The following is a 25519-nucleotide window of genomic DNA, read 5'->3' on the forward strand; positions in this document are numbered from 1 at the left end:
AAATGGCAGGGCTTACAGAAGGAGAGATGAGGCTCAGAGAATTGCCCAATCTCACACAGAAAGTCCACGGCATAGCAGGGAATTAAACCCATGTTTCTCGAATCCTAGACATGTGCCCTTGACCATGCTTCATTTCTGGCAGCGGGAGTCAATTGGTATCAGGGCCCCATTGTGCGCTAGGTGCTGTACATATACATAACAAGAGAGTCCCTGTCCCAAAGAGGTGTCAGGCTAAGGCCTCTGTCTTTTAAAGACTTATACCCATGCTTAACTTTGCTTCACGGAGTAGTTCCACAGAAGTTAGAATGTCTCACGCTGCGCTCACGCATAAATCGTTGTAGGATCAGGAGCTAAATAGAGGTGGTTCAGAAAGGAAAAGAAAATGTTGCAAAAATTTGTGAAATTGTTTTTATTTTGCAGGCTTCAAAATGGAATAATTTTGGAGGGGAGGGAGATTTTTTTTTTCATTTCCAATGTTAATGAAAAAAAAATGAAAAATGGAAAATCTGTTGTGAAAAAAATATTTTGGAAAATATCCATTTTTCAGCAGCAAAATTGCTTGGAAATTATCTACCAGATTTAGACAGAGGGAGAATTGTTATCTCTAAATTATAGATGGGGAAACTGAGGCACAGAGTTGATTAAGGGATTTGCCCAAGGTCTCACAGCGAGTATATGGCAAAGCTGGGAATTAACCCCAGATGTCCTAGGTCCCAAGCAAGTCCCTTAACAACAAGACCACCCTTCTTACTATTATTAGCTCTTTTATTGAAAGGAATATGATTTTTCCTGCCCTACCTCCCTTCCTCCTGGTAATGGTAAGGAAATGCGGTGGTGAAAGTCTACAGAGCAGCATCAGAAGTAGAGCTGCTGATGGAAAAATCAAACCTACAGTCTGATCTCAGACTGGTGTAAATCCAGAGTGACTCCATTAGCTTCAATGGAGTTACATCAATGTAAAGCTGGAGCAAGGGAGAGGAGAAATCAGGACCATTATCTGGGGCCTGAATCTGGTCTGGCTTATTTCAGTCTAAGCCCATTGACTCAAGCAGAGCTTGTCGTGATTTACCCCTATTTAACTGAAAGCAGAATCAGGCTCTTGTTTTCTCAATTCCTAGAAGGTATTTGCACAACAGATTAAAGGGGAAGGAGAGGAATCAGTTTTACGATGCTATAAATAGCCTCAGAATTTCGCTGGTAGCCTTGAATGTTTCAGAAACAAAATGATAATGACAGGTTCAGAGTAGCAGCCATGTTAGTCTGTATCCGCAAAAAGAAAAGGAGGACTTGTGGCACCTTAGAGACTAACCAATTTATTTGAGCAGGAGCTTTCGTGAGCTACAGCTCACTTCATCGGCTAATGATAATGGTTTGAGTTCCTGTAGCATTTCCCCTCCTTTCCCAGTGCCTGGGGTGAAATGATAGCAGAAGTGGGCAACTACTAAGGGCTTGTCTATATGGTGACTTAGTGCTTGCCTAGCTAGGGTGTGAATCTACAGCGCTCCGGAGTACTACACACTACGTCTGCTCTGCAATTAGACACCCAACAGCTGACACGGGCTTGCAGAGCTCAGCCTACGGGGCTGTCTAATGACAGTGTAGACATTCAGGCTCGGGCTGCAGCCCAAGGTCTGGGATCCTCCAGATCCTAACCCCCTGGCTCCAGCCCAAGCATGAACACCTCAATTAAACAGCCTCTTATCCTGAGCCCCTTGTCCCAAGTCAGCTGGCATGGGCCAGCCGTGGGTTTTTAATTGCAGTGTAGACACGCCCTAAGTGGCCGTGTGGACCCTTCTACCATGCGCTGTACATTTTATAGTCCACTCTAACACCCTGCTGTTTGAATTCAATCCTTTCTCAGCAATAGATCAAAGCACGCTACAAAACTTCTAGTGCTCAGCAGCAGGGTCCACATGGCCACTTAATATTTGGCAGGTTACAGTACTGTAGGGTTTCACCCCGGCTTGCTGTGATGATGGGTGCCATGTAGACAAGCCCAGAGAAAGGATTGCGGTCCTGATCCTCAGCTACTGTAACTGGGCATAGCTCCCTTGAAGTCCCATAGCACTCAAGTCAGAAGAACGGCCATACTGGGTCAGACCAAAGGTCCATCTCGCCCAGTATCCTGTCTTCCCACCGTGGCTGGAGCCAGATGCTCCGGGGGAATGAAGGAAACAGGGCAAATATTGAGTGATCCATCCTCAGCTTCTGGCAGTCAGAGGTTTAGGGATATCCAGAGCATGGGGTTTCATAGAATCAGAGAAGATTAGGGTTTCATCCCAGGCCATCTTTGCTAATAGTCAGTGATGGACCTATCCTCCATGAACTTATCTAATTCTTTTTTTAACCCATTTATACTTTTGGCCTTCACAACATCCTCTGGCAATGGGTTCCACAGGTTGACTGTGTGTTGCGTGAAGTATTTCCTTAAGTTTGTTTGAAACCTGCTACCTATTAATTTCTTTGGGTGATCCCAAGGTCTTGTGTTATGTGAAGGGGTAAACAACACTTCCTTACTCACTTTCTCCATACCCCTAAACATTTTTGTTGCCCTACTCTGTACTTTTTCCAATTCTAATATATCTTTTTTTGAGGGGGTAACCAGCACTGCATGCAGCATTCAAGGTCTGGGCATACTGTGAATTTATACAGTGGCATTTTGATATTTTCTGTCTGATTATCGATCCCTTTCCTAATGGTTCCTTCCATTCTGTTAGCTTTTTTGACTGCTGCTCCACTTTCGTAACACACCAGGGTGTAGGCTGGGAACCCTAGTAGTCAGAACAGAAGTCTGGCCCAGTGGTCAGAACAGAACCAAAGAGGCAGAACCCGAGTCATGGTCAGGAGACAAGCCAATGGTTGGAGCCAGGAGTTAGGAGCCAGAACAGAACCAAAGACACGGAACCGGAGTGGTGGTCTGGAGATAAACCAGTGGTTTGGAACCAGGAGTTCTGAGGAAGGCAGGGATTAGGGCTGGAGCAGGAGCCGTCAAGGGTCGGAGCTAGGACCAGTACAGGAAGCAGGTCTGGAGCAGCTGCTGGCATGGAGTGCGCTGAGCAGCCACTTAGCTGCTGCTGCCAGGCTTAAATAGAGATCTGTTGGCCCTCCTGTCCAGCCAGGGAACAGTCACTTAATGGGAGATTACTGAGCCCTCCTGAGCTCATTGGGTTGCTATCCATCCGCACCCAGAGCCAGCGGAGTTCCTGCCAACAGGTGTTTTCAAAGAACTTTCAAAGAACTAACCACAGGGAAAGTCGATGGAGCTCTGCTGATTTACATCAGCTAAGAATCTTGCCCTCCATCAATACCTTAAAGTACAGGTAGGCCAAATACTGATCTGACTTCTGCCAACGTAAATCTGGAGGCACACCACTGATCTTCACCAGTGTAAGTGAGATCATACTCTGGCCCTCCGTGATCAGACAAATTGGACAATAAAGCACCTTCTTTCCTCTCATCGGCAGACTCTAGTGTCAAGGCTTAAAGGATCCTGTTCTTGGAATGCTACAGCTGCACGGTGACACATTTCTGCTGCTGGATAACACTGTGAGTTATTATGCCGCTGTATTAAGCAATGATTGCACACAGTGCCTTACAACGTGCAGAACATACAAGAGGAAAACCAAAGCTCTTGCCCCAAAGGATAGGTCTACATGGCAATCGTCAGCCCAGGGTTCGTGGGACTCGAGTCAGATGACCCATGTTAGGGAACCCTGGGCTTGAGCATCTATGTTGTATTTTAACCCTCCGTTAAGACTTTTCTAACCTGTGCTAGAACCTAGGGCTCTGATGGCCACACTGCAGGGTGCAGACCTGAGTCAAAGTAATCATATCCCAGAGTCCCTAATGCTCCCTCCATAGGCACGACTCCAGGGCTGGAGCACCCATGAAAAAAAATTAGTGGGTGCTTAGCACCCACCAACAGACAGCTCTCCCACTGCCTCCCAGCACCTCCCACCCACTGAGATCAGCTGTGGTGCTGGGGGGAGGGGGAGGAGCAGAGACAGAGCATGCTTGGGGGAGGGGGCGAAACTGGGCAGAAAGAGGTGGGGGGCAGAGCAAGGACAGGAAGAGGAGGGTGGAGTGAGGCTTGGGAGAAGGGGTGGAGTGGGGCTGGGACCTGGGGCAAAGTGCGGGCAAGAAGAGGTGGGGTGGGGGTGAGGGTCTGGGGGAAGGGTTGGAGTGGGACAGGGCCTGGGGTGGTGTGGGGGGTTGAGCACCCCCCAGGCAAGGAGGAAGCCAGCGCCTGTGGCTCCCTCTCCCTGAAATGTGGCTGCTCTAACCCTAAGAACCTGAGAACATAAGAACGGCCATACTGGGTCAGACCAAAGGTCCACCTAGCCCAGTGTCCTGTCTTCCGACAGTGGCCAGTGCCAGGTGCCCCAGAGGGAATGAACAGAATGGTAATCATCAAGTGATTCATCACAGCCGATGCAAAAGCAAAAGGCAAATCAAAACCAAAAGCAGTCTTTTAAAGCTCTTTAGCTCTGTACACATGCGCACAGCAGAGGATTGTGCAACGGAGAGCCAATCATGCTCCCCAGTGGGAAATTAAAAAAAATAAAAATAAATCCACAACACGCTATTATAAACATATTCACAGTGATGAAAGAAAAAAAGAAACCAAAATCCACATACTGTAAGTGGGCTTGGCCTCAGATTCCGGCAAACAGAAGTTAGGGACACCTGGCCAATCCTGGCTAATAGCCATTGATGGACCTATCCTCCATGACGTAGGACCTCCGCACTGTGGGCTACTTTACTGCCTGTCCTACATGTTACAGGAAGTTTGAAGCAGCTCACTTTGCAAAAGACTTGGTCGGTTTCACTCTCCATTGCAAACCCGGCAGGCTCTCTGACAGTGTGCTCGCAGATTGGGGATCAGAAGAGAATGGGTTATCCCTGACCTGAGCTGCTGCCCTTCACAAACAGAGGTGACTTCCATAGAGTGGATTGCAGATTGGTGGGATAAAGAAGACTAAGGAAGTTGTCCCATGGAATTGTGGGATACTTCTGGCTGACTCCTGGGACCCAAGTCAAGTCGGGCTGTGTCTACACTGCAGAACAATAGGGCTCAGACCCTGGGTCCTGGCTTAACTCAAGCTCAGACCCTCCAGCTCTGCAGTGTCCTGGGCCCCTGTGTCCAAGCCCTGGATTAGCACAATTACAGTGTAGACACAAGGGGGTTAGGCTTGAGCCCCAGCCTCAAGCATGGGCTTACATTTCAATGTAGACATACCCAAAGAGTTTACTGTCTCAACTAAGGCTTGGAGCCAGGTCCTCACATGGTGTAAATCAACTGCAGTGGAGCTAAGGCAATTTACCCTGATCCAGACCATGTTGTAGGAATGTATTTGCTGGAGGCTTCAAAGAGCAGGTGGGATTTTAGAAGTCTCTGGAAGGGGAGGGAGGATAGAAAAGGGATTTAGTTACTGGTGCAAACCAAAGTAATAAAACTGAGGATGCTCATGTAGAAAAAACATTGTTAATTTTTTTTTTTGCTCTGTTCTTCAATAAAGACTGCAAAGCTAAGTTCAACAGCCATGCACTTCTGTTTCTTTGTCCACACCAAAGTAAAATGTATCAATTCTTACATCTTACCATATTCCTTCTACAGCACATTACTAACACCTAGGGTTTTATTAACTCTGACACACACACCACAAGGAGACATATGATAATAGACGTCCCTACCCCATGTGTCCTTTCGACACATGCATCCTTATTGGAGTTAAGGCTACTTGGTCGTTTACACAAGGAGACGTTAAAAATTGTGCTCTTTACTCCAAAACAAAAGTATATTTCAAAAGAAGGACATGCTTTTAGTATGAGTCCTTCTTGTATGTATGGCGGATTTAAGGGTGCAGAGTACTTTTTGAAGCCGTAGGTGTTAATACTTTGGATATATTGGAATTGCTCCGAAGTCCCATACGCTGATCTTAGGGTCAGTATGATATTTTACAGATGTTACACAGAAAAAAGACAGTCTTGTGGCTAAGGAATGGAATGGGTACTGTGAGGTGGGATTCCCTTCCCAGTTCTGCTATAGACCTTCTGCAAGTCATTGAACAATGCTGTGCCTCAGTTTCCCCAGATAATAATACCCACCTATCTCACAGTGGGGTGCTGAGGTTGAAACTCAGTTATATTTAAAAAGAGTATTGAGATCCTCAGGTGGAAGGAGCTGGAGAAGTGCAGAGTAAATACCACTGACCCCAATTCTCCTCTCACTTACCCCTGTGTGACTCCAGTGAAGTGACTCCGGAGTTACGCCTGCAGAAGTGTGACCAGGAGCAGCTCCACTGATGTTACTATCATGTACTCTCAGTACCAATAGGAAGTTATTGGACTATGGAATGTAAATATGCAATATTTCAAAACAAAATATGTTGGCCTTATTCTAACTCCATGTGTATAGTCTGTTTAAATGTCTTATTTAAGAAGTGGTGGTCATTGGGCTTTGGGGGGAGTGTGTGGGGAAGGGGCTATAGATTTTGATCATAAAGTGAATGGGGTCAGTCATGCAAAGCACTACCAATTCTTATTTTCTTTGTCATGACTGTTTTAAACAACGTTGTATATTTGAATATGAACATAACAGGCTATTGGATTTGTTGTGAACTGAAAATAGATACCACACATAAATACAATCTAACCTTTGTTTTTAGAATTCTCAAATCAACATATGTGAAAGAATGTGAAGCCTTGGAAATTTCAAACTGGGCTTCAAGGTCATAGTTAGGATGTCACAAGGATACCTTGATGGAATTATAGGATGAGCATGGGACTGCGAGCCAGGAATTTACCGTTCTAATCCCAAGTCTGACACCGAGTTCTTCTGTGACCGTGGGCTAATCACTTAACCTTTCAGCCCAAGTCTCCCTCACTGTAAAAGCAGGGTTTAGAAAACTTCTCTGCCTCATGGTGGATGAAGTAGTAAATGCTTCAAAGGTGAGAAGTGCTGGTTATTGTTATTGTGTCTCGATAACGATAATTAATAATGCTTCCCTCTCTTCTAGCAAAGTGCTTGGCAAACATTAATTAATTCTCACAGCAGCCCTGTGAAGTAGGTATGTATTGCTGGCCTCATTCCTTTAACAGATGGGGATGAATCACAGAGCAGTGAAGTGACTTGGCCAAGAACACATGGAAAGTCTATGAGAGCCAGGGCTAAAACTGCCATCTCCAAACTCCGTTCCCAGAACTATGCTTTAATTAAAAAAAAAAAAATCCTCTTCTCTCTGAAAGTTGGACTGAGGATTAAATTTGCAAGCCTTATGAGATGTGGAGATGGGTACAGGGGGGAGAAATTTATCTAGAGCCTGGGCCCCATTGACATGAGTGCAAAAACACCCCTTGACTTCAGTGGGATTTGGATGAGAGGCCCACATGCTCATCAATGAGCTGGTAGCAACTTCCTGACCCAATGACAAAGGCACTGTGCTCTCAGCATGGTTAATAGCACCCGTGCCTGCGTGGTCTCCTGCCGGGGTGCACAGCACTCAAAAGGGGCAGGTGGGATGGATGGAGATGGGCCATGCCTGTGGTGAAAGTACTGCACCCTCATCCATACTGAGGGAATGAGGAGCTCCTCGGGGAACTGGCATTGCTGCCGGGAGGTGGAGAATAGTCACTGCTACGCTTCTGGATAGCCATACTGACTCCAGCATCCCTTCACCCACCTGGGGAATCTCCTACTCAGGCACCTCCATGCAGGACCGAGCCCCCAGAGACAGGGGAGGTCCCAAAACTCATGACCCAGGTTATTCGTCCATCCCTTCTGTGCATCAAAATGGAATTATCCCCATGTAAAGTACTGCCCTGGTATATTACAGGACAGGGGTACTTGACTTCCCTCTGACACATCACATACAGATCTGTGTCAGATTGGCCTATCTAGTCCAGTAGCCTGTGTTCTGATTTAATATGACAGTTTTTATCTCCCGTGTTCATTGTCTGTTAGATATATTAATTATATGCTCAAATTAATATTTGAAACACAAATAATATTCAGGTTCTCCTCCCCCTTTCACCCTGCCACACACACACACACACAAATGCAGGAAGTTCAAAGCAAAGGCTGGAATTTTTTTTCTTAAAACAAAAACAAAGCAAAAACAAACAACAAACCCTCTACAAACTTTAAAATATATGAGCCTCATCTTAGGAAGGCCCTGCACTGGTAAATCTGTTGACACAAGGGGTTACTCTGGATTGACATAATTATAAATAGAAGGGAATCAGGCAAAATCAGGCCTATATATATATTTTTTCTTTCCTTTCGTGATGATTTCTTTGGGGAGTTCTGTTTAAAAATCAATATCAATCTACTGACTTGTGAACACCATAAGTGAGATGTAGGCATGTGTACATCTGGAGCATGACATGCTGGACATGAAGTGGCATCTGAATGTTCTTTGAATGTGCAGTCCCATCTAGATGTGAGAAACAGTAAAATAAAGGCACTCTTCATTATGATGATTTATCCTGTAAGTGTCAAGGGTGTGCATGGTGCTGTACAAAACTGCGAGCAGGCATTTTGGATCAGAATTCCTTGGGGGTGAAATCCTGGCTCCACTGAAGTCAAAGCAAAACTCCCATTGACTTCAATGAGTCGAGGATTTCACCCTTTCCTTGCCTTCCTTCCCTCCTGCCACCTCCCTCCTGCCACAATACCACCATTCCTTAAAAAGGAAGACATGCTGCCTACTTCCCAGAGTTTACAATCTGTGTCGCACTCCATGGGTTCATTTGCATCTGAGATTGGTATATTCAGATCTGTGCAGTAAGAGAGCTCTACAGGGGGACTGATATACAATAAGAAGGAGCAAGCTCTTCTGCGGCTGTTGGGTAATGTTAATGCATTTGTAATAATAATGACAGTGATGCATGAGTTTACATTGAACAAGCGCGTAAACCCAAACCAGGAGAATTGGAACAGTGACTTTCCAGATCTTAGATGGAGGTTTGTGTCTTTATTTGCAGACCTATTGGAATCTCCTTAGCATATTCTGAATTCCTGATGAGATGAGCTCATCCCTGCACTCCCAGCAGTGGTGCTTGGGGCTGCTTTATTTATTTATTTGCTGGGCCTTTCTGTTTGCAAAGTTACCTTGCCATGTGGAATCATCTGCCTAATTGTGAATCCAGGGTGAACACGTCCATGCCAAGCCTAGGTGGTCATACTAGGGGATCTGGTGATCCTTTCTGGCCTTGAAGTCTATGATCTGGAAATCATCAAGCAGATACTATGCAAAGCAGACAGAGCCCAAAGGATCACAGAGGGTCAGCCCACTCTTGAAGAGAAAGAATAAAATGTTAATTAGTAGCTTCACTATTCCTTTCTCAGTGTTGTTCAGGGCCCTACCTATGAATTTATATGACCCTCATCCCCTTGGAATGGGCAACTGGTAATGGATCACTTGAGGATGACCTGTTCTGTTCATTCCCTCTGGGGCACCTGGCATTGGCCACTGTTGGAAGAGAGGATACTGGGCTAGATGGGCCTTTGGTTTGACCCAGTCTGGCCATTTTTAAGTTCATATTACCTCAGTACATCACACTCATGAATTAGTATCATCCCATTTGGTAGATGGGGAACTGAGGCACAGTGTAGCTAAAGTGACTTGCCCAGGGTCACACAGGAAGCTTGTGTCTGAGCTGGGAGCTGACCCCATGTCTGCTGAGTCCCAGCCTAATGCCTTATGCACTAAACCCTCCTTCCTACCCACGTCATGGCTTCCCTGGGACTGCCTTTGAGACTGTAAGCTCTTCAGGGCAGGGGGTCAGATTTGCCCGTAGGCAGAGGGCCAATACAAGCGCCATGCACCCTGTATGACCCCCACTTAAGAGTGAAAATGGGCCCTTTCCTTTCAAAGATGGCAGATGGATTTTCCACTGAATGTATCCAATGAGGTGAGCTGTAGCTCACGAAAGCTTATGCTCAAATAAATTTGTTCGTCTCTATGTTGCCACAAGTCCTCCTGTTCTTTTTGCGAATACAGACGAACACGGCTGCTACTCTGACACCCAAGTCACTTGATTCATTCTAGTAATCCCATTAAAATCAGTGGCTCTGCTTATGTGAGTAAAGTCACTCCCCTACATTTAGTGTTTGTGGGATCAGCCCCATGGACTGAATAAACCTGACATGTCCCCAGCGGTTCTGATAAGATGGACTAATTTCACAACATATGAACACTGGCACCATCCCGGCTGGGTGGATGTTGCTGAAAATGCTTTTTCCGACTCCTGGTTCTTGCTCATTCTTGATGGGCCCAGCCACAAAGTATGGATCTAGAACCAAATATTCCTCAAAGTCGCAGTGGCAGGGAGATTTAGTTCTGGGTTTCTAAACTGAGCCCAACTCTTAATCCATGGATTATTTTATTAATTACTATTATTTGTTGTATTTGTATTTGCTTCATCAAAGGTGGAATGCCCCAGCTGATGTAAATGATGATCAGAGCTCCTTGGAGATAGGACAAGTTGAGGATCAGGCCTAATCTAGAAAGCAAGGAGTGGGCATTGTGCAGAGAGGGAGCTCTCCTGAGTTGTTGGCTCAAGGCAGGGGGAACTGGGTGAAATCCTAGGGTCTGGAAGACACAGCAGTTCAGTTGATAGGACCTTCCATCCTAGGCATCTATCAATCTTAAAAAGCTATGAATCCTCAGGGCAAAACCCTGCCCTCTCTCTTAGGCTTTAGCGGCCACCCCCACAGCACCTATGTCCCAGGAGGAGCCCAGGGCAGCAGAAGTGGTGCAGCTGTGATGCGGATGGGGCCAGGCCAGCTGTGCCAGGGATCCCCACGGAACTGACTCTGGGGGAAGCCTAGTGGGTGCACCCTACCCAGCTCCTCCGAACAGCGCCTGGCCCCGCTGCACCAAGCCCTCAGACTGTGGCTAGCAGGAGGGTCCCTCTCCCCCGCAGCCGTGCAAGCCCAGGCTGGCGGGGCAGAGGGCAGGTTCCCCCTTCCCGGCAGGGGGCGGAGGAGCCGGGGGGAGTGGTGCCTGAGCTGGGGGGCGCCGGGCACTGGGCCAGGAGCCAGGCGGAGGCTGCGTCCTGGCGAGCGCGGGGGTATAGGAAGGGAGCGGGTCTGCCGAGGCTCTGACCCCAGCGCCTGGGAGTCTGAGCCCGGGCAGCGAGCGGAGACGAGCCGGCGGCCCCTGCGCCTGCAGCCCTGGCCCCTCGGCCTCTGTTGACTCGCGGCTGTCAGCGCACACCTCATTAATATGGGGCTGGCAGGCATCGGGGCCCGGAGCCATCCATCAGCCGGCGGGGGGGGGGCCTCGGGACCGGGACCGGGCCGCGCCCCCCGCGTCCCGCTGGCCTGGGCTCCGAGCAGGGGCTTTGGAAAGCAGGGGCCCCGCTGCCTCGGTCCCTGGGCGCGGGTGTCCCATGCTGGGCGCGGGGAGGGGGGGGGGGGTAACAGCTGCCCGTGTTGGGGTGTAGCCACGCGGCAGTTGTGGCCAGGGGGGCAGGCAGCACAAGGGGGCGTTGTGACCTCGGGCCCTGGGTGGCGATGGCAGCTCACACAGGGGCTGCCTCGCTTTCCTCTCCCAGCCCCAGGGAAATGTCGGGGTGAATGTGCAAGACCGCTTCCACCCCACACATGCAGATGTGAGCGAGCGCACGTGTGTTCCCCAGCTCGGTCCTGGCACCCCGGGGGTTAGAAACAGCGCTGGTGTGCGAATAATAGGGCTTGCGAGCATCCAGGGATCTCTTAGCCTCAAATGCTAGTTGCAGGGATGCCATTATGTAAGCCCGGAGCGTGTGTGTGTGTGAGAGAGAGAGAGATCGCTCATATACTCTGTGTGTGTGTGTGAGTCACAGAGAGAGAGACAGAGAGAGAGAGATCACTCATACAGTATGTGTGTGTAATACGTGCCTAAATCCACAGCTTTACAAATCTCTCACATACACAGACACATATATGCACACGACTGTGTTCTCTCTCGCTCTTTCTATATATACACATACACGAATGTGTTCCATACGCGCACACACATGTATATTACACATACAGTGTGTATGTGAAATATTTGTAAAGCTGTGGATTTAGTCACGTATTTCACGCACACACACACACAGTGTATGAGCGATCTCCCTCTCTCTCACACACACACAGTATATGAGCGATCTCGCTCACACACACGTTATATAGATAGATAGATAGATAGATAGATAGATAGATAGATAGATAGATAGATAGATAGATAGATAGATAGATGGCGATCACATATATATATGAACGATCACACACAAGTTTTCCGGACTTAACGAATGGCATCCCTAGAATTACAAATAGCATTTTTATGCTAATAGCTCGTTGAATTTGCATAAATACTATTATTAGAATAAAGGTGCTGTTTATTATTCCAGGGATACCATGATGGAGGTGTGTTCCACACGTGTAATCGCTCACATATACGTGTGTGGTGTGAGTGGTCGGTGTGTGCTTCTTGATATTTCACTGGGGCTGTCAGAGGAAGGCTAAGTAGAGTCTGTGTGAATTATTTAAATTTATGAACGTCTTTCCTCCCACACCCACACATTGTGTGAATGTGTTCCAGTTGTAATTAATGGCTTTCCTAGAAATACCACGAACACTTCCTTTGCTAGTATAATTAAGTATCAAACAATATTTGCAGTTATTACAAAATCTACGGAGCCTTTGGAAAATCTCCTTGGTTTATTCAATGCCTTCCCGGTTGCAGAATCGTTGGAGTCATTACAAAATCGAGTTTTTGATTCCATTTGTTAAACAAACACACACAAAAATATTTGTTAAACCACCTGGTAGTTTCCGTGTGATAAATTGCCTTCTAAGCTTGTGTGTGTGAGAGAGACAAAGCCAAAGCCAGGGAGAGTACACAGCCACATCACCCCAGGCAAACTCATGGCAGCTCTGTGGAGCTATTATCCAAACACGCTCCATCTTTCAAGGCTAAAATGGGAGGCACGCAAAACTGCACATTCAGAAACACTCACACGCAAATAAATCGCAAAAGAAGCTCTGGCAGCGGGGAAGGGAATTCCTTAGCAGCAGTAACACAGTCTGGGCTCCGCGCATCCGTATTTCCTGAGCGTGTGCGAAACAAGGGACCTCTCTCCTCCAAGAGGGACAGTGGGAAAGGATCCAAACCCCCTTTTGGTGGTTCGTTTGTTCACGCCTCTGGTTTAATAGCCACAGTGAAGCCTCATGAAGCTGGAAGCCTCTTCTTTCCCCTCCATCGTGTGAAGTGCACGTTTTGCTTTATACGGAAAACCATCGCGGAGTCAAATACCAAGGTCACCGTTGACTTTCTTAAATATTTCTGGGGCGATGTTCGGTGGCGTCTGGTTTAACGATCTCTGCATAAAATCGTATCAGACCACCCAATATAATTAATCGTGGGAAATGCTCCACAGATGCGAGGCAGGTTGTTGCGTGTAGCAGCTGGGCAAATATGAAACGGCAGTTAGTGTAATCCTGCTTTAGAACACGAAGCCCAAAGATCGGAGTGAAAAAGCCCAGTTACACAATTCCAGGTACTTTTCTTCTCCACTCAGCAATTACTAATTTTCCCCTTAGAAGATAATTAAATATAGACACTCACAGAATGTGGAAGTAGTTGAAACAGCTACATCGATATATACATTATAGAGCTATATCTAGGCATCAGTCTATAAAGATTTTCTTTAGGGCAAAATCAAATATATTTGCGTATGTATCTCTATCTATCTACACATATATATGCATGTACATAGACATAGCTATACAGACTTCCATATGGACGTCTGTGTATCTGTCTTTATTTATATAAATATATTTATATAAATATAGACAGATACACAGATCTCCACATAAACATATACATAGATACACACATCTATCTATCTATCTATCTATCTATCAGGGTTTTTTGTTATATAAAAATGTACCACATAAGAAAAACTTTATACCATGCTGGTGGACCAGTAGCAAAATCAAATATATTTGCTCATGTATCTCTATCTATCTCCAAATATATATGCATGTACATAGACATAGATATACAGACTTTCCATATGGACGCCTGTGTATCTGTCTATATTTACACAAATATAGACAAATATACAGATCTCCACACAAACATATACATAGATGCACACATCTATCTATCTATCTATCTATTAAGGTTTTTTGTTATATAAAAATGTACCACATAAGAAAAACTTTATACCAGGCTGGTGGGCTGGTGGCATTAGTGTTTGCTAAGACAGTCCACACTGCCCAGGGCTTCTGTTCCCTGCCGTCCAGGGCTTGTTTGCAGGACAGGACCAAGATATGGGGGCTTGAGGGGGCTGCTGGGCAGTGATAAATGAAGCTAAAAGGTATCTTGTGACCCACCTACCCTATGTCAGCAATGAGCAATGACTTCAAAATTAGGTGTCTAGGACACTGAGCTACACTGGATTCTTGGTGCCTGATGGAATCCATGGATTGGCCCTGACACGGATTAAGATATGAGTTTGGATTGGGTGAGAGTAGTGAGACCATCCAAGACTTTGCTTTGGGGTTTCCAGCCCCAACCCTTAGGGAAGGGCCCAGCGAAAGAAATCTGAGCCTAGCCCAGCGAGTTAGTGTTTGTAGCTGGAGGGGGGAAGTTATGTTCAGACCGTTGTCCACATGTAAACAGCTGTGACATTTGTTTAGGAACGCGTCTGCGGGGCTGTGACATCACCCTGCGATAAGCGAGGCAGGGGTGGGCCTGTAACAGTTCCCATCAAAGGCAGCCCCGGGTGAAGACAACCTCCCAGAGCCCCTTTCGCTCCGTGCCCTCTCCCTGCGTCTGAGCGCAGCCCAGCCACCTTCCCCCCGGCCTGGACCGCGGCTGTTCTCGTTCTAGCTGGCAGTGGGGGTCCCCCCATCGGAGCCTAGAGCCTTGCGGGCCCGCTAGTGCTGAGCCGGTCCTTGGTCTAGCCCTGGAGACAAGGAGCGTCCCGCTGGTTTCCTCTGTCATCAAAGGACAAGGGACTCTGCCCTGTGCGTGTGCGTTGCAGACAGACCTGGTCTTTCCCGTGTACTATGTTCACAGGCCAGAAGGGACCATCTAGGCTGGCCTCCTAGACCCACATCTGGTCTAGTGTCTCTATTTTGTCTGATTTCCCTCCCCCCTTTATTTTTGTTATTTACACAGAGCTTTTGCGGCGGATCTCTGAGCTTGTACCAGGAATTCCCCCAGCGGGGCCATATTGGGCTTGCTGGCAGCACCGTTTGGTTTGGGGGGGAAATGGGGGAGAACGGGAGCTTCCCAGCCGGCTCCGCCGGTGAATGCCTTTCCGTGGGTTCTTTCTTCCCCCTCTTTCTGGGACCGCACACGCCTGCCGGGAAGCAGACCCCTAGAGCCACATGTTAGAAACAAACCGCACCAGGGTTGGCCGCGATCCCTCAAACGTTACGGACGCGGGGCCCGAATCTGAAACCACGTGGAGTTCAGGGACTCCGAGATTTAACTTTCCATTTCCCCTACCTGTGGGCGTGTTTGGGGGATCGGGGTGGAGAAAGGCCCAAACTGCCATTGACCTCTCGGGGCGTGTAGCTCCGAAAGCTTATGCTCAAATAAATTGGTTAGTCTCTAAGGTGCCACAAGTCCTCCTTTTCTTATTGACCTCTCGGGGACCAGGATCGGGCCCGCTACTTTGTCTCTCCCGTCTCCTTTTCATAACCTTTGAGCTCTGGTGGCGTGGGAGGTGTGTCCATCAACCGCACTTTCATGAAGATGGAGTCTGTTATTTAATGTCTCTATTGATTTCCTGCTTCTTTTTTTTCCCCTAGCTCGCCCTGCCCGATTAGTGTGATTAATTAGGGAATTCGGGCTAACATGGGGAGTTAGGGAAGGGTCCCCTTTTGATTTGTCACATAGTACCATAATAATCCGGTGTAAAGGGCATCCCTGCATTTATTTGTGTTATAGCTGGTTTCGCAAGGATTCTGCTTTCTTTTTCTTCACCCCTCCTCCCCACACAAAGATTTTAATTCAATAAAGCCCCCTTCCCTCAAGATTCAGATTTCAGAGTCAGGATTTAGCCTCCGCAGAGGGCCCGATTCCGCAGCGGTTCCTCGGACATTTCCACTCGGGACATTAGCTTGGACCAAGTTTCTGCGATCGGACCCCCTATTTTATTACACCCCCGCCCGGCCAGAGAGACGAGTATAATTAAACATGCCTGTGCAACCTCGATTTTTCAGCAGTGCTGCGAAAATTGATCATGTTTAAGAGTCACAGGAGCAAAATCACCTGGAGCTTGGTGTTTCTTGGAATAGGTTTAATGTTTTCCTCCCTTTTGGGGCGTGCAGCGTTTCCTATTTGTTTCGTGTGAAATGCTACGATTTAATACAGAATTTAGCATCGAGTCTATAATCTATAATAGGCATGTATATGATGCATACATTATGCATGCATCATAACATTATATTACATACATCTATATTAGAGATGGATGCATCCATTATATATAATATGAATGCACGTAATGGACGTGTATACAATATGTGCTGATGCGCACACACACACAGGTATGTAAGGATATAATATGCATGCGTGGAATAATGTATATATGCAGCCACACACATCTGGACAGTGCTTTTGTTGCTAGTCTGTACTGAAATAAGCACCTGATTGCTGGCCTGGTTTTGCAACCTCTTCGTAGTGAAAGACTTTATATCGAGGTCGACTGCATGGTCCAGTCAATGTACCGCGTAACCCTAACCGTTCACAACGTTTAAATACGCTTAAACCTTCTTTTTTTTTCCATTCAGCCGGATCTTAAAAGTTGTCTTCATTGTTCACCAGCACTCAGGAAACCTGGTTTCTTAAGCGTTCTCTCCAAGAGGCGTTGCTGTCCTAATTTCTTCTTTTGGTCCCCTTCCAAAAAGGAATGCAAATGCCGTGACTCCCCCAACCCCCCCAAAAAAAAACAACAAAAAAAAAAACAACCAAACTGAACGGGAGTGGCAGACTCATTTGTCGAGTTCGGTTGCAGGAGGTCTCGGCCCCCAGTTTCATTGTGAATGAAAATGTATTTTATCATGGCTAGGGCGTAGCCAAGAGAGTCCATCCAGGGAGAAAAGTCATTTCTGTGTTAATCTCCCTTGTAGAGATACAATTGCTAATGAATCATATTTGTCAGCACTTTACAAAAACCTGAAAGGCAACGCTATATTTTATTCATTAATAGGCCGATTGCCCCCTCCGAGATTATCCAGAGAAAACTGCCCACCCTATCGCTGCATTGGATTTCTCTCTCTCGTCAGTATCAGTCGTTCCTGGGATGTAAAGTGCGAGATATTTTATAGGGAATTCTATTTCCCTTGACAGAGCGTTCGAGTCCAGCCCCACACAACGCCTGTAACATTTATTTTTGTTATTATTCCTGAAATACTCCCGAGCACGCATCTGACAGATTGTGAAAGTCCTGGAACAAGTCCGGAGATAAAGCGAATGCAGACAGGTCCTTGAAATTTCCCCCGCTCCTGGCAACCACGGCAAACTCGTTTGTTTAAAAAAGAAAGCATTAGTATTAAACAGAATCTCCATCAGCCTTAATAGACTCAGGTCCCAGTCAGGCTGCGGAGAAAGAAAATACTCGCTTGGGTTTCTGAGAGCAGGGGGGAAATACACTGAAAAGGCAACTATGTCTTCGTTAGAAATATATTACATATGGATACACAACTGCTTCAAGAAATACGCACAGATCTATTTGACACACACGTACACATTATCTCTCTCTCTCTCTCTCTGTATGTGTGTATATATATATATAGGTATCAGAGGAACAGCCGTGTTAGTCTGTATTCGCAAAAAGAAAAGGAGTACTTGTAATATTCTATATGCATAACATATAGTATAAATATTGTATATATTTGTACATATTTCTTTATAATTTATATATATACGCACATATATATTGTATGTATATATACACCACATAGTCAAGCGCATACATATATTTATATATAATGTGTGTCCGTGTGCATAATATTATTCTATGCATGTTTGTATAGCTATAATATATTTAATATATAATAGTATCGTATAGTATAATAGAGAGAGAGAGAGAGTTTAGATTATACAGCTCTAGATATGTAGCTGTTAGGTACTTATTATGTGGATTATAAATAATTTCTTCAGATTGTACCTGTAAATAGGAGGAAGGTTGTGTATGTGAGTGGATAATATACACACTTCCATGTACAATTTTAAGACATTATTTCTAACCCACGAAATAAGACTAATTCTGAAAATAGCAAATCGAATCAGCGTCTCCCACGGCAGCTCGCGGCGTAGTTCGAAATGGATCTGAATTTCACCCAAACGCTCTTTATTTTTCCACTAAACTAAACAAACAAAATCACCCATCGTCCCAACGAGCGAAGGATCTCCGACTACGGAGTTTTCTCCAGTTCTGCTGCTTGAGACTGTTTTTCAGTTTTAATGGAAAAGGTTGCAGGGTGGCTTCAGAGTGAGATTTCTAGTTTGAATCCGAAATGCGTTAAGATCAGTTTGTTTGTTTATTTTTTAAAAAAATCAGAATTTCTTTGGAATTTAATCCGTTTCGCTGTTTTGTGTTTCTTGGATTTTTAAAAAGTTTCATCCTTTTACAGCTGCCCGACCCGTTTACTTTCTTTAGCGTTCAAACGAAGATGTGTACATCCATTCGCTCCTAAATTAATGTCCCAAGACCTTTTAAAACGTGTGTGTGTCTTTTGCTTTGTTTTGCAATTTAGGAACCATTTCCCGGGTTCTTCGGAGAGGAAGAGCGCAGATCTACCCAGGCTGTGTTCTCCGTGCTTCATACACAAGATTGGATTTCTAAAAAGCAGCCAGCGTGGTAAATTAGATTAAATTAGGCTTGTGCAGTTCTTGACATTGAAAGGAAGAAATTTGTACTTTGTCAAAGCTACAAGGCTAAACAAAAGCATAAGCCCGAGAGAGAGAGAGAGGAGGGAAAAAAAACAAAACAACACCGGGTTGCGTTGTAAAGAAAGGAACAAAGAAAGAAGCAGCCGCGGAAAAAAAAGTCGAAACCCGTCGCGCTTTCTTTTCCGTTGCGCAGCGCTTGGAAGCCGAGCAGAAGCCAGTGGTCAAGCTGAGGCTGGTCGCTCAAATCTAGTCAATTTGCTACTCCGCCAGGTAGCGAGAACACCAGCGACTTCCACCGCTTACTAACGTCTCCCGAAGTCACGTTTTCTTTTCTTGCTCTGAGTCCATCTAGCCGCCGGACCAGACCGAATGGGACGGTCCCGTTTGGCGGCGCGGACCCTTTCGCAGGGGGATCGCGGTTTATCTTCAAGAGATGGACCTCATGTGAAACAAAACCCCCCAACTCAAAGCCTTCTCCCCCACCTGAATGGGATTTTCTGGGCGGTGTGTTGATTATAACCTGCCTGGTGGGGATCAGATCCCCTGGCTGGGAATCTGGTGGTTTGGCTTTAACAGAACCGATGTCACTGAGCTCTCAAGAGGCTGCAGCGGCAGGGGACACAGAAATATGTATGTGCCTGAGGAATTCGCTTACTCACTAATACAGGCTTGGTTTGATATAGCCCGTCTTCCCTGTCGAATAGCAACGCTTCCAGATATTGGAAATCAGTCATTTGGCATGATAAAATGCTAACCGCGTGGAGGCCCGCTTGAGCCAGGATCTATGGCTGCGGCTGTTATCTGAACCCGAAGGCTAGGTGGGAATAGATGGCTATTTTTATGCAACAATATTGTTCTATGATTGCCCTATTAACCTTTAGACCTGCCGGGGAGGCTGACATGTAGCCGTACATCCGTTGCATATGTGCATAGGCAGACATGCGGGGCTTGTCCCACGGAGGCCTGGGGAATCAGGGGAAAGGTTTTATTTGCAGAGCAGTTATTAGAAGAGAGGGTGGACCCAGCTCGGACGCTGACACTAACAACCCACTCCTCATGGCTCCCAGACCATCTTTAGAGTTGGAAACATCCCTGCAGAAATGTCACCCTTTGGCCATACCTCCCTTGGGCGTCACTGTTTTATGTGCTGACCCTAAACTGAAAGCATCCCTTCCCTAGGGGCCTGATGAGAAGACCACTGAGGCCAAGGGGAGTCCAGTTTCGTGTCCTTTGGATCTGGGCCCTAGGACTGTGAACGCCATGGGAAAGTAGAATAAATCCTAGAGTGTTTTTGTGGGGCAAAGGGGACATTTATGGCTAGCGGGGAAGGTGTTTTCCTGCCCTCTTCTCCCCATTTCCCAGAACCCCGGCCCCTCAACCTGTGTCTGGATCCTTCATCCCATCTACAGGGGCCTGCACAATGACCCCCCATGTTCCACAGCGTCCAGGCATAAACTGGGTCCCCGGGGAGGGCAACCGACCCAGAAAGCTTCATGCCGGGTCAGATCTTTAAAGCCCGTGCCTCCCTTTGGGAGGGATGCGGGGGGTCATAAACTGGCTCCAGCTAAAAGCCCCTTCCTCTGCGGAGTGGAGCTGCCAGGGAAGAGACTGCTGGACTTTGGCTGCTGTGGGTTTTTTTTTTTTTTAAACAGGAATGAAGCCTGGCGCCGGCTGATGGTGCAACAGAGATTGCCTCCCCCGCCACGTGATGTGGGGAAACCAGTCACCAAGTGGGAGAGGAGAAGGCCAGTGGAGAAAGGGGGAAAGAGAGCGAGCGAGCGAGCAGGGAAAGGCTGGCAGGGCAGCGCTTGGCCTCTGAGCCAGGCGGGGGAGGGGGAAAGCCCCGCTTCCCAGTGGATCTCAAGGAGCTAGAGGTGAAAAGCCAAGCCAGGGGGTGCCCTAGCCCTCCGACATCCCCAAAGGTGGGTAGTTCTTTTCTTGTTACCTTTCCAGGAGTCTCAGCGTCAGATCTGCTCGTTTCTCGCAGCTACAGGGACCCAGATGCGGCGTGATCGCCTCTCAAGACCCTAGAAATCCGGAGCCAGCCTTGATTCTGTTTTTCAGGCTGTTACAAACGTTGTGATGAAAATCGCTCGCCCTCTTAGGGGCCTTTTCCCTGCTGTGGATTCGTTTCGGCTCCTGCCTCTTTGGCCATGACATGGAAACTGTCAAAGCCCCGTCACATATGGATTCCCCCCACCCCTCTAGGTTTCATTTGTTTCTGACACTGGGGAGGGGGCAGCCATCAGTAGATTTGGAGGATCGGGATAAAGGCCGATTGGGGTTGGACATTTTGACAAGCTCCCATTCTCCAGATTTATTCTCCCCTCCTCACGATTTCCAAAATTTCCTTCGTGTTAAGCTTGGGCCACCCTCGTTCATCTCCCTTGTCTCTCTCTGTCTTGCTGCTTATCTGCTCTTATCTAGGACTTATCTCTTTTGATTCTAAATTCACTCCTTGTGAGGTACGGAGAGTTGTTTTGGGGGGGACAGTGACCTGGTTTGGCAAACTGAAATAATATCAGAGAACTGATCCCCTTTCACTAAATCCATTTTTTTTCCAGTGTGTGGTATATTCGCCAGAACCCTAGCGGAAGGAAGAAGGCAAGGAGACATCAGACACAGACATACCATTTGATTATTCTTTTGGATACACTTTGTAATCTCTTTAGGAATATTTCACTTTCTACTAAAGATTAGCAAACTCCCAGGCTCTTCTGCTATTATTTGTGCCTGTCTCCTACCGCTTTAATCACACACAGAAATAAATGACACCACCAGAGAGGAAAGGAAATTAAAAAAAAAAAAAGCGACCCACAGGACAGCTCTGAAGATTCATTTTTTATCTATTTAGATCCAAAACTAGATCACAAAAAGAAGAAACCGCACTGCTTAATTTTACCGCCAGACTTTATGTCTCCAAAACGAATTCTTGATCTTCTTTTCAGCTAATTAATAACATGTGAAAAACAATATCAAATTCGGGCTCTTTTTACTGCCCGTAATAAAAATATGGGGGAGAGAACTAATTAATTGCCATTCAGCTTCGAGTGTATTCATTTTTCAATATGCCTTAAACGTATTGGTCGTCTTCCCCTCCCCCCCAAAAAACCCAATAACTAATTTCGATTGTATATTTGTTTGTAAAGGCCGGACAGTCTAGTTCACCAGTTTTCCAAGTTCTCCTTTGTTCAGGAGCATAAAGAATATTAGGAACTTCACGAAAGAAGTCGCGGCAGGTTCTGTTCTTCGGAAATCATTTTCAGAAATATCCACCCATCGGATCTGATTTTCTCCATTTTATCCCCCCCCCCCCCCAAAATACGGTGTCACTTAAACACCCCAACAACCCTGTATCATTTCCCCAGACACTGTAAAGAGGAGACGGCAACGATCCAGGATCCGTACACCATTTCAAGCAACCCAACTCCCAGCAAACCTGCCCTTAGCATCCGAATCATTATTGTGCTGAATAAAAGTGACTTTCCTTGCTGGAAATGAGGCTGGTGTAAAAGGGCCAGTCCTGTGACTTTTTGGAGGCGCAGAAACTTATGTTTTAAACTAGTTTTATGGTAAAGTAGAGAGCACAATCTCTGTGTCTCAGACCCCTTTCGAAACCAAGGCAATGCTGCTATTCTTCCGCTTTCATATTGATTTTTTGTTTTGTTTTTGCGGCAAAATCCAAAGGGGTGCGTTGGGGGAAAATAGCGTTTATTTGCTCGAGGGCTGGCAGGTCTCTGGCAGCGTTGAAATTACTCGAGCTCTCCAGCGACAGAGCGATTAAATATATTTCTTTCCGAGCCGTCAGAACTCCTAGCCGATTTGCGTTTTAAAATCCCAGGGCCTGAGCCAAAGCCTAGAGAAGGCTATGGAAAATCTTCGTATTCTTTTTTCGCTAGAGATTTTTTGTTTCCTTTTACAGCCGATGAGTTCTTAAGCAAAAGTCTCCCCAAGGAGCTGACCGGCAGTTTTGCCTGAGGATTGGGCCCTTTACTAGTAGATGCCTTTAAAAAGTCGTTTTCTTTTAATCTCGATTATTTATTGCCAAGTTATTCCGCAGCGCTTCCTATTAGCAGAGCGGTTGCTACGTCAATACGGAGAACGGTTTCTTTTGTTTAACACGGATTCTCCTGGAAACCAAACCGGATCATTTGCACTTAGATATAACCACTTATTTCATATTCCTACCGTCTCTCCCGCCCGCTCATGTCTGCAAATTCTTGGATTTATGCGCTCGTTTGCACTGCTTCTGTGTATGGGTGTATGTAGGTGTCTATGTATGTATGCGTGTGTGTGTTTGTATACATGCATGTGAATATGTGTGTCTATATATGTAAGTGTGTGCACGTGTTGTGTATGTATGCCTGTCTATATATGTCAGTGTCTGCATGTGTCTGTGTATGTCTCTATCCTCTGTGTGTGTGTGTCTGTGTGTGTGTCCATGTGTCTCTATCTCTGTGTATGTGTGTGCAGTCTCTGTGTGTCCATGTCTCTCTATCCTCTGGGGTCACGAGCGACCCCCCTCAAGTGTACGCTTCATTTAATTTCTCCCTTGACAGCTTCAGACTCCTGGTCGCCTGCAATCAGCCCCGCTGTGATTTCAGATCAAACACCGGGCTTGGTCACATTAACACCACAATAGGCCCAGTCGTACCTGAGCACAAAGGTTTTTTGCTCCAGGGGCTCCTGGAGGAGCCTTGGGGAATGCTCCGTCTCTCACCTTCCCTCCGTGACCCTCCTCCCCAGCTCTCTCTAACCTCCTTATCTCCGCAGGCTGGGTTTGTGCCCCCCCCCTCCTAACCAGCTTCTCCCCGCTGTGCTTTCTCCCTGCTAGGTGTGGGTGTGAGCCGGCCCGCAGGAGAGGGGAGGAGACTCCCAATGTTTAAACTCCCCAGCCCCGGTGGCTCTGGCTTGATGGATGGAGCCAAGGGGGAGCAGCTAAGGCGCTAGACCCGGCTCCTGCAGAGGACAGACAGCTCCGCCTGCGTGGAGAAGCCCGGCGTGGGAAGCCGGACCCCAGGGAGGACTGGGGCTTGCTGGACCGGACTGAGCACTGCATGGTCCCTGGACAGGAGTGGGCAATAACACCCCCCCCCCCCGCCCCAGCAATTGAGCGTTGCGCTGGAGCCAACGTGGTAACCTGCCGCCCACTCTGGATTGTGTCGGGGCCCGGCCTTGCTTCGCGCCGCGATGTATCAGAGCCTGGCCATGGCCGCGAACCACGGCCCCCCAGCCTACGAGGGGGCCGGCGGGTTCATGCACGGCGGGGCGGCCGCCTCCCCGGTTTACGTGCCCACCACCCGGGTCACCTCCATGCTCCCCAGCCTGCCCTACCTCCAGAGCGGCGGCTCCTCCCAGCAGGCCAGCCCGGCCTCCAGCCACTCCATCTGGACGCAGCCCGGCGCCGAGCCCGCCGCCTACAACCCCGGAGCCTCCCACCCGCCCGTCTCGCCCCGCTTCTCCTTCTCGCCCGGCGCCTCCCGGGAGGCCGCCCCGTACAGCGGCCCGCTGAGCCGGGAGCAGTACGGCCGGGGCTTCGGCGGCTCCTACTCCGGCCCCTACCCCGCCTACGTGAGCCCGGAGATGGGCACCACGTGGAGCGCCTCGCCCTTCGACAGCCCCATGCTGCACAACCTGCCCAACCGGGGCGCCGCGGGGGCCGCCCGGCACGCCAACCTCGGTAAGTGCCGCGCCGCGCCCAGCTGCCCCCCGAGAGCCAGGCTGCTAGCGGGGGGAAGAGGACTCGGACCTGCGCCGCCCGGTTTTGCGGGCTGCGATCCAGGGGGGGCTGGCCGGGCCACACCTCCCCCTCTGGCTGGCCTGCACCTCTCTGGAGAGACAGGGGTCCTGGGCGGATGGGGGTCGCGGGACTGCTGGGGGAGGTAGAGAAATGAGGTCCGAATTAGGAGCTGGCTGCTTAAGAAAACAAGGAGCGGCCCAAGGCCAACGCTTTCCGGCTTGGGTGCCCCAAGTTGTTGTTGTTACCTATTATTAAGTCCTGGTTATTCTGGCAGGGCCTGGAGACTAATCAAGAACAAGGCTCCAATGTGCTAGGGGCTGTACATACACAGTGTCTGCCCTGGAAAGTGTCTAAATAGACCGGACAGACACGGGAGGGAGAATGGGTATAACACCCCAGCAGAGTGAACCATGTCCAGTGGCCCATGGCATGGTAGTGCCGCATTTTTGGGGTGTGTGGGTGAGTTAGGAGGGGATAAGCTGAAGGAAAGGGAAAGGGGAGGGCCCCTTGAAGAAAGCGGGGTGAGGAAGATGCGGCCGGGGAGAAGAGGAAGGGAAAAGAGTTGTTACATTCAGATTTACTTTTCTACATAAGTGGAAGGTGATGAGCACCCAGCCAGCTTCCACTGGCTTCTATGCAGCTGCTGGGTCCTGAGTGCTTTTGAAAACGAAACCACCAATTTAGGTGCCTAATGTAGATTTAGGAGACTAACTTTAGGCCCCCGGTTTTGAAAAGCTTGGTGACGCCTGCTCACTTTTATTTAGGAGCCTAAATGCTGATTTAACATAAAGTGCACAGGTCTTAAAAAATCCACCTAAGAGGCAAACACTGTTGCCTCTTTATTTTATTTTGGAGAGAGAAGGGAGGGGAAAAAAGTGAATCTTCTGTGTAA

At 47.7% G+C, this 25519-nt stretch overlaps 1 protein-coding gene across 1 annotated transcript in view; it reads left to right on the forward strand.

The window, feature by feature from the left end:
• Positions 1-20605: 20605 nt before the first annotated feature.
• Positions 20606-25519, forward strand: part of GATA4 (GATA binding protein 4) — a 47691-nt gene continuing 42777 nt past the window's right edge. The window contains exons 1-2 of the mRNA XM_048845783.2: positions 20606-20809; positions 23722-24567. Of these exons, the coding sequence (XP_048701740.1) occupies positions 24078-24567 (490 nt within the window). The 5' untranslated portion in view covers positions 20606-20809; positions 23722-24077. The remainder of the gene's footprint in view (positions 20810-23721; positions 24568-25519) is intronic.

Source organism: Caretta caretta, chromosome 3 (assembly GCF_965140235.1).
Source record: "Caretta caretta isolate rCarCar2 chromosome 3, rCarCar1.hap1, whole genome shotgun sequence".
Classification (NCBI taxonomy): Eukaryota; Metazoa; Chordata; order Testudines; family Cheloniidae; genus Caretta; species Caretta caretta.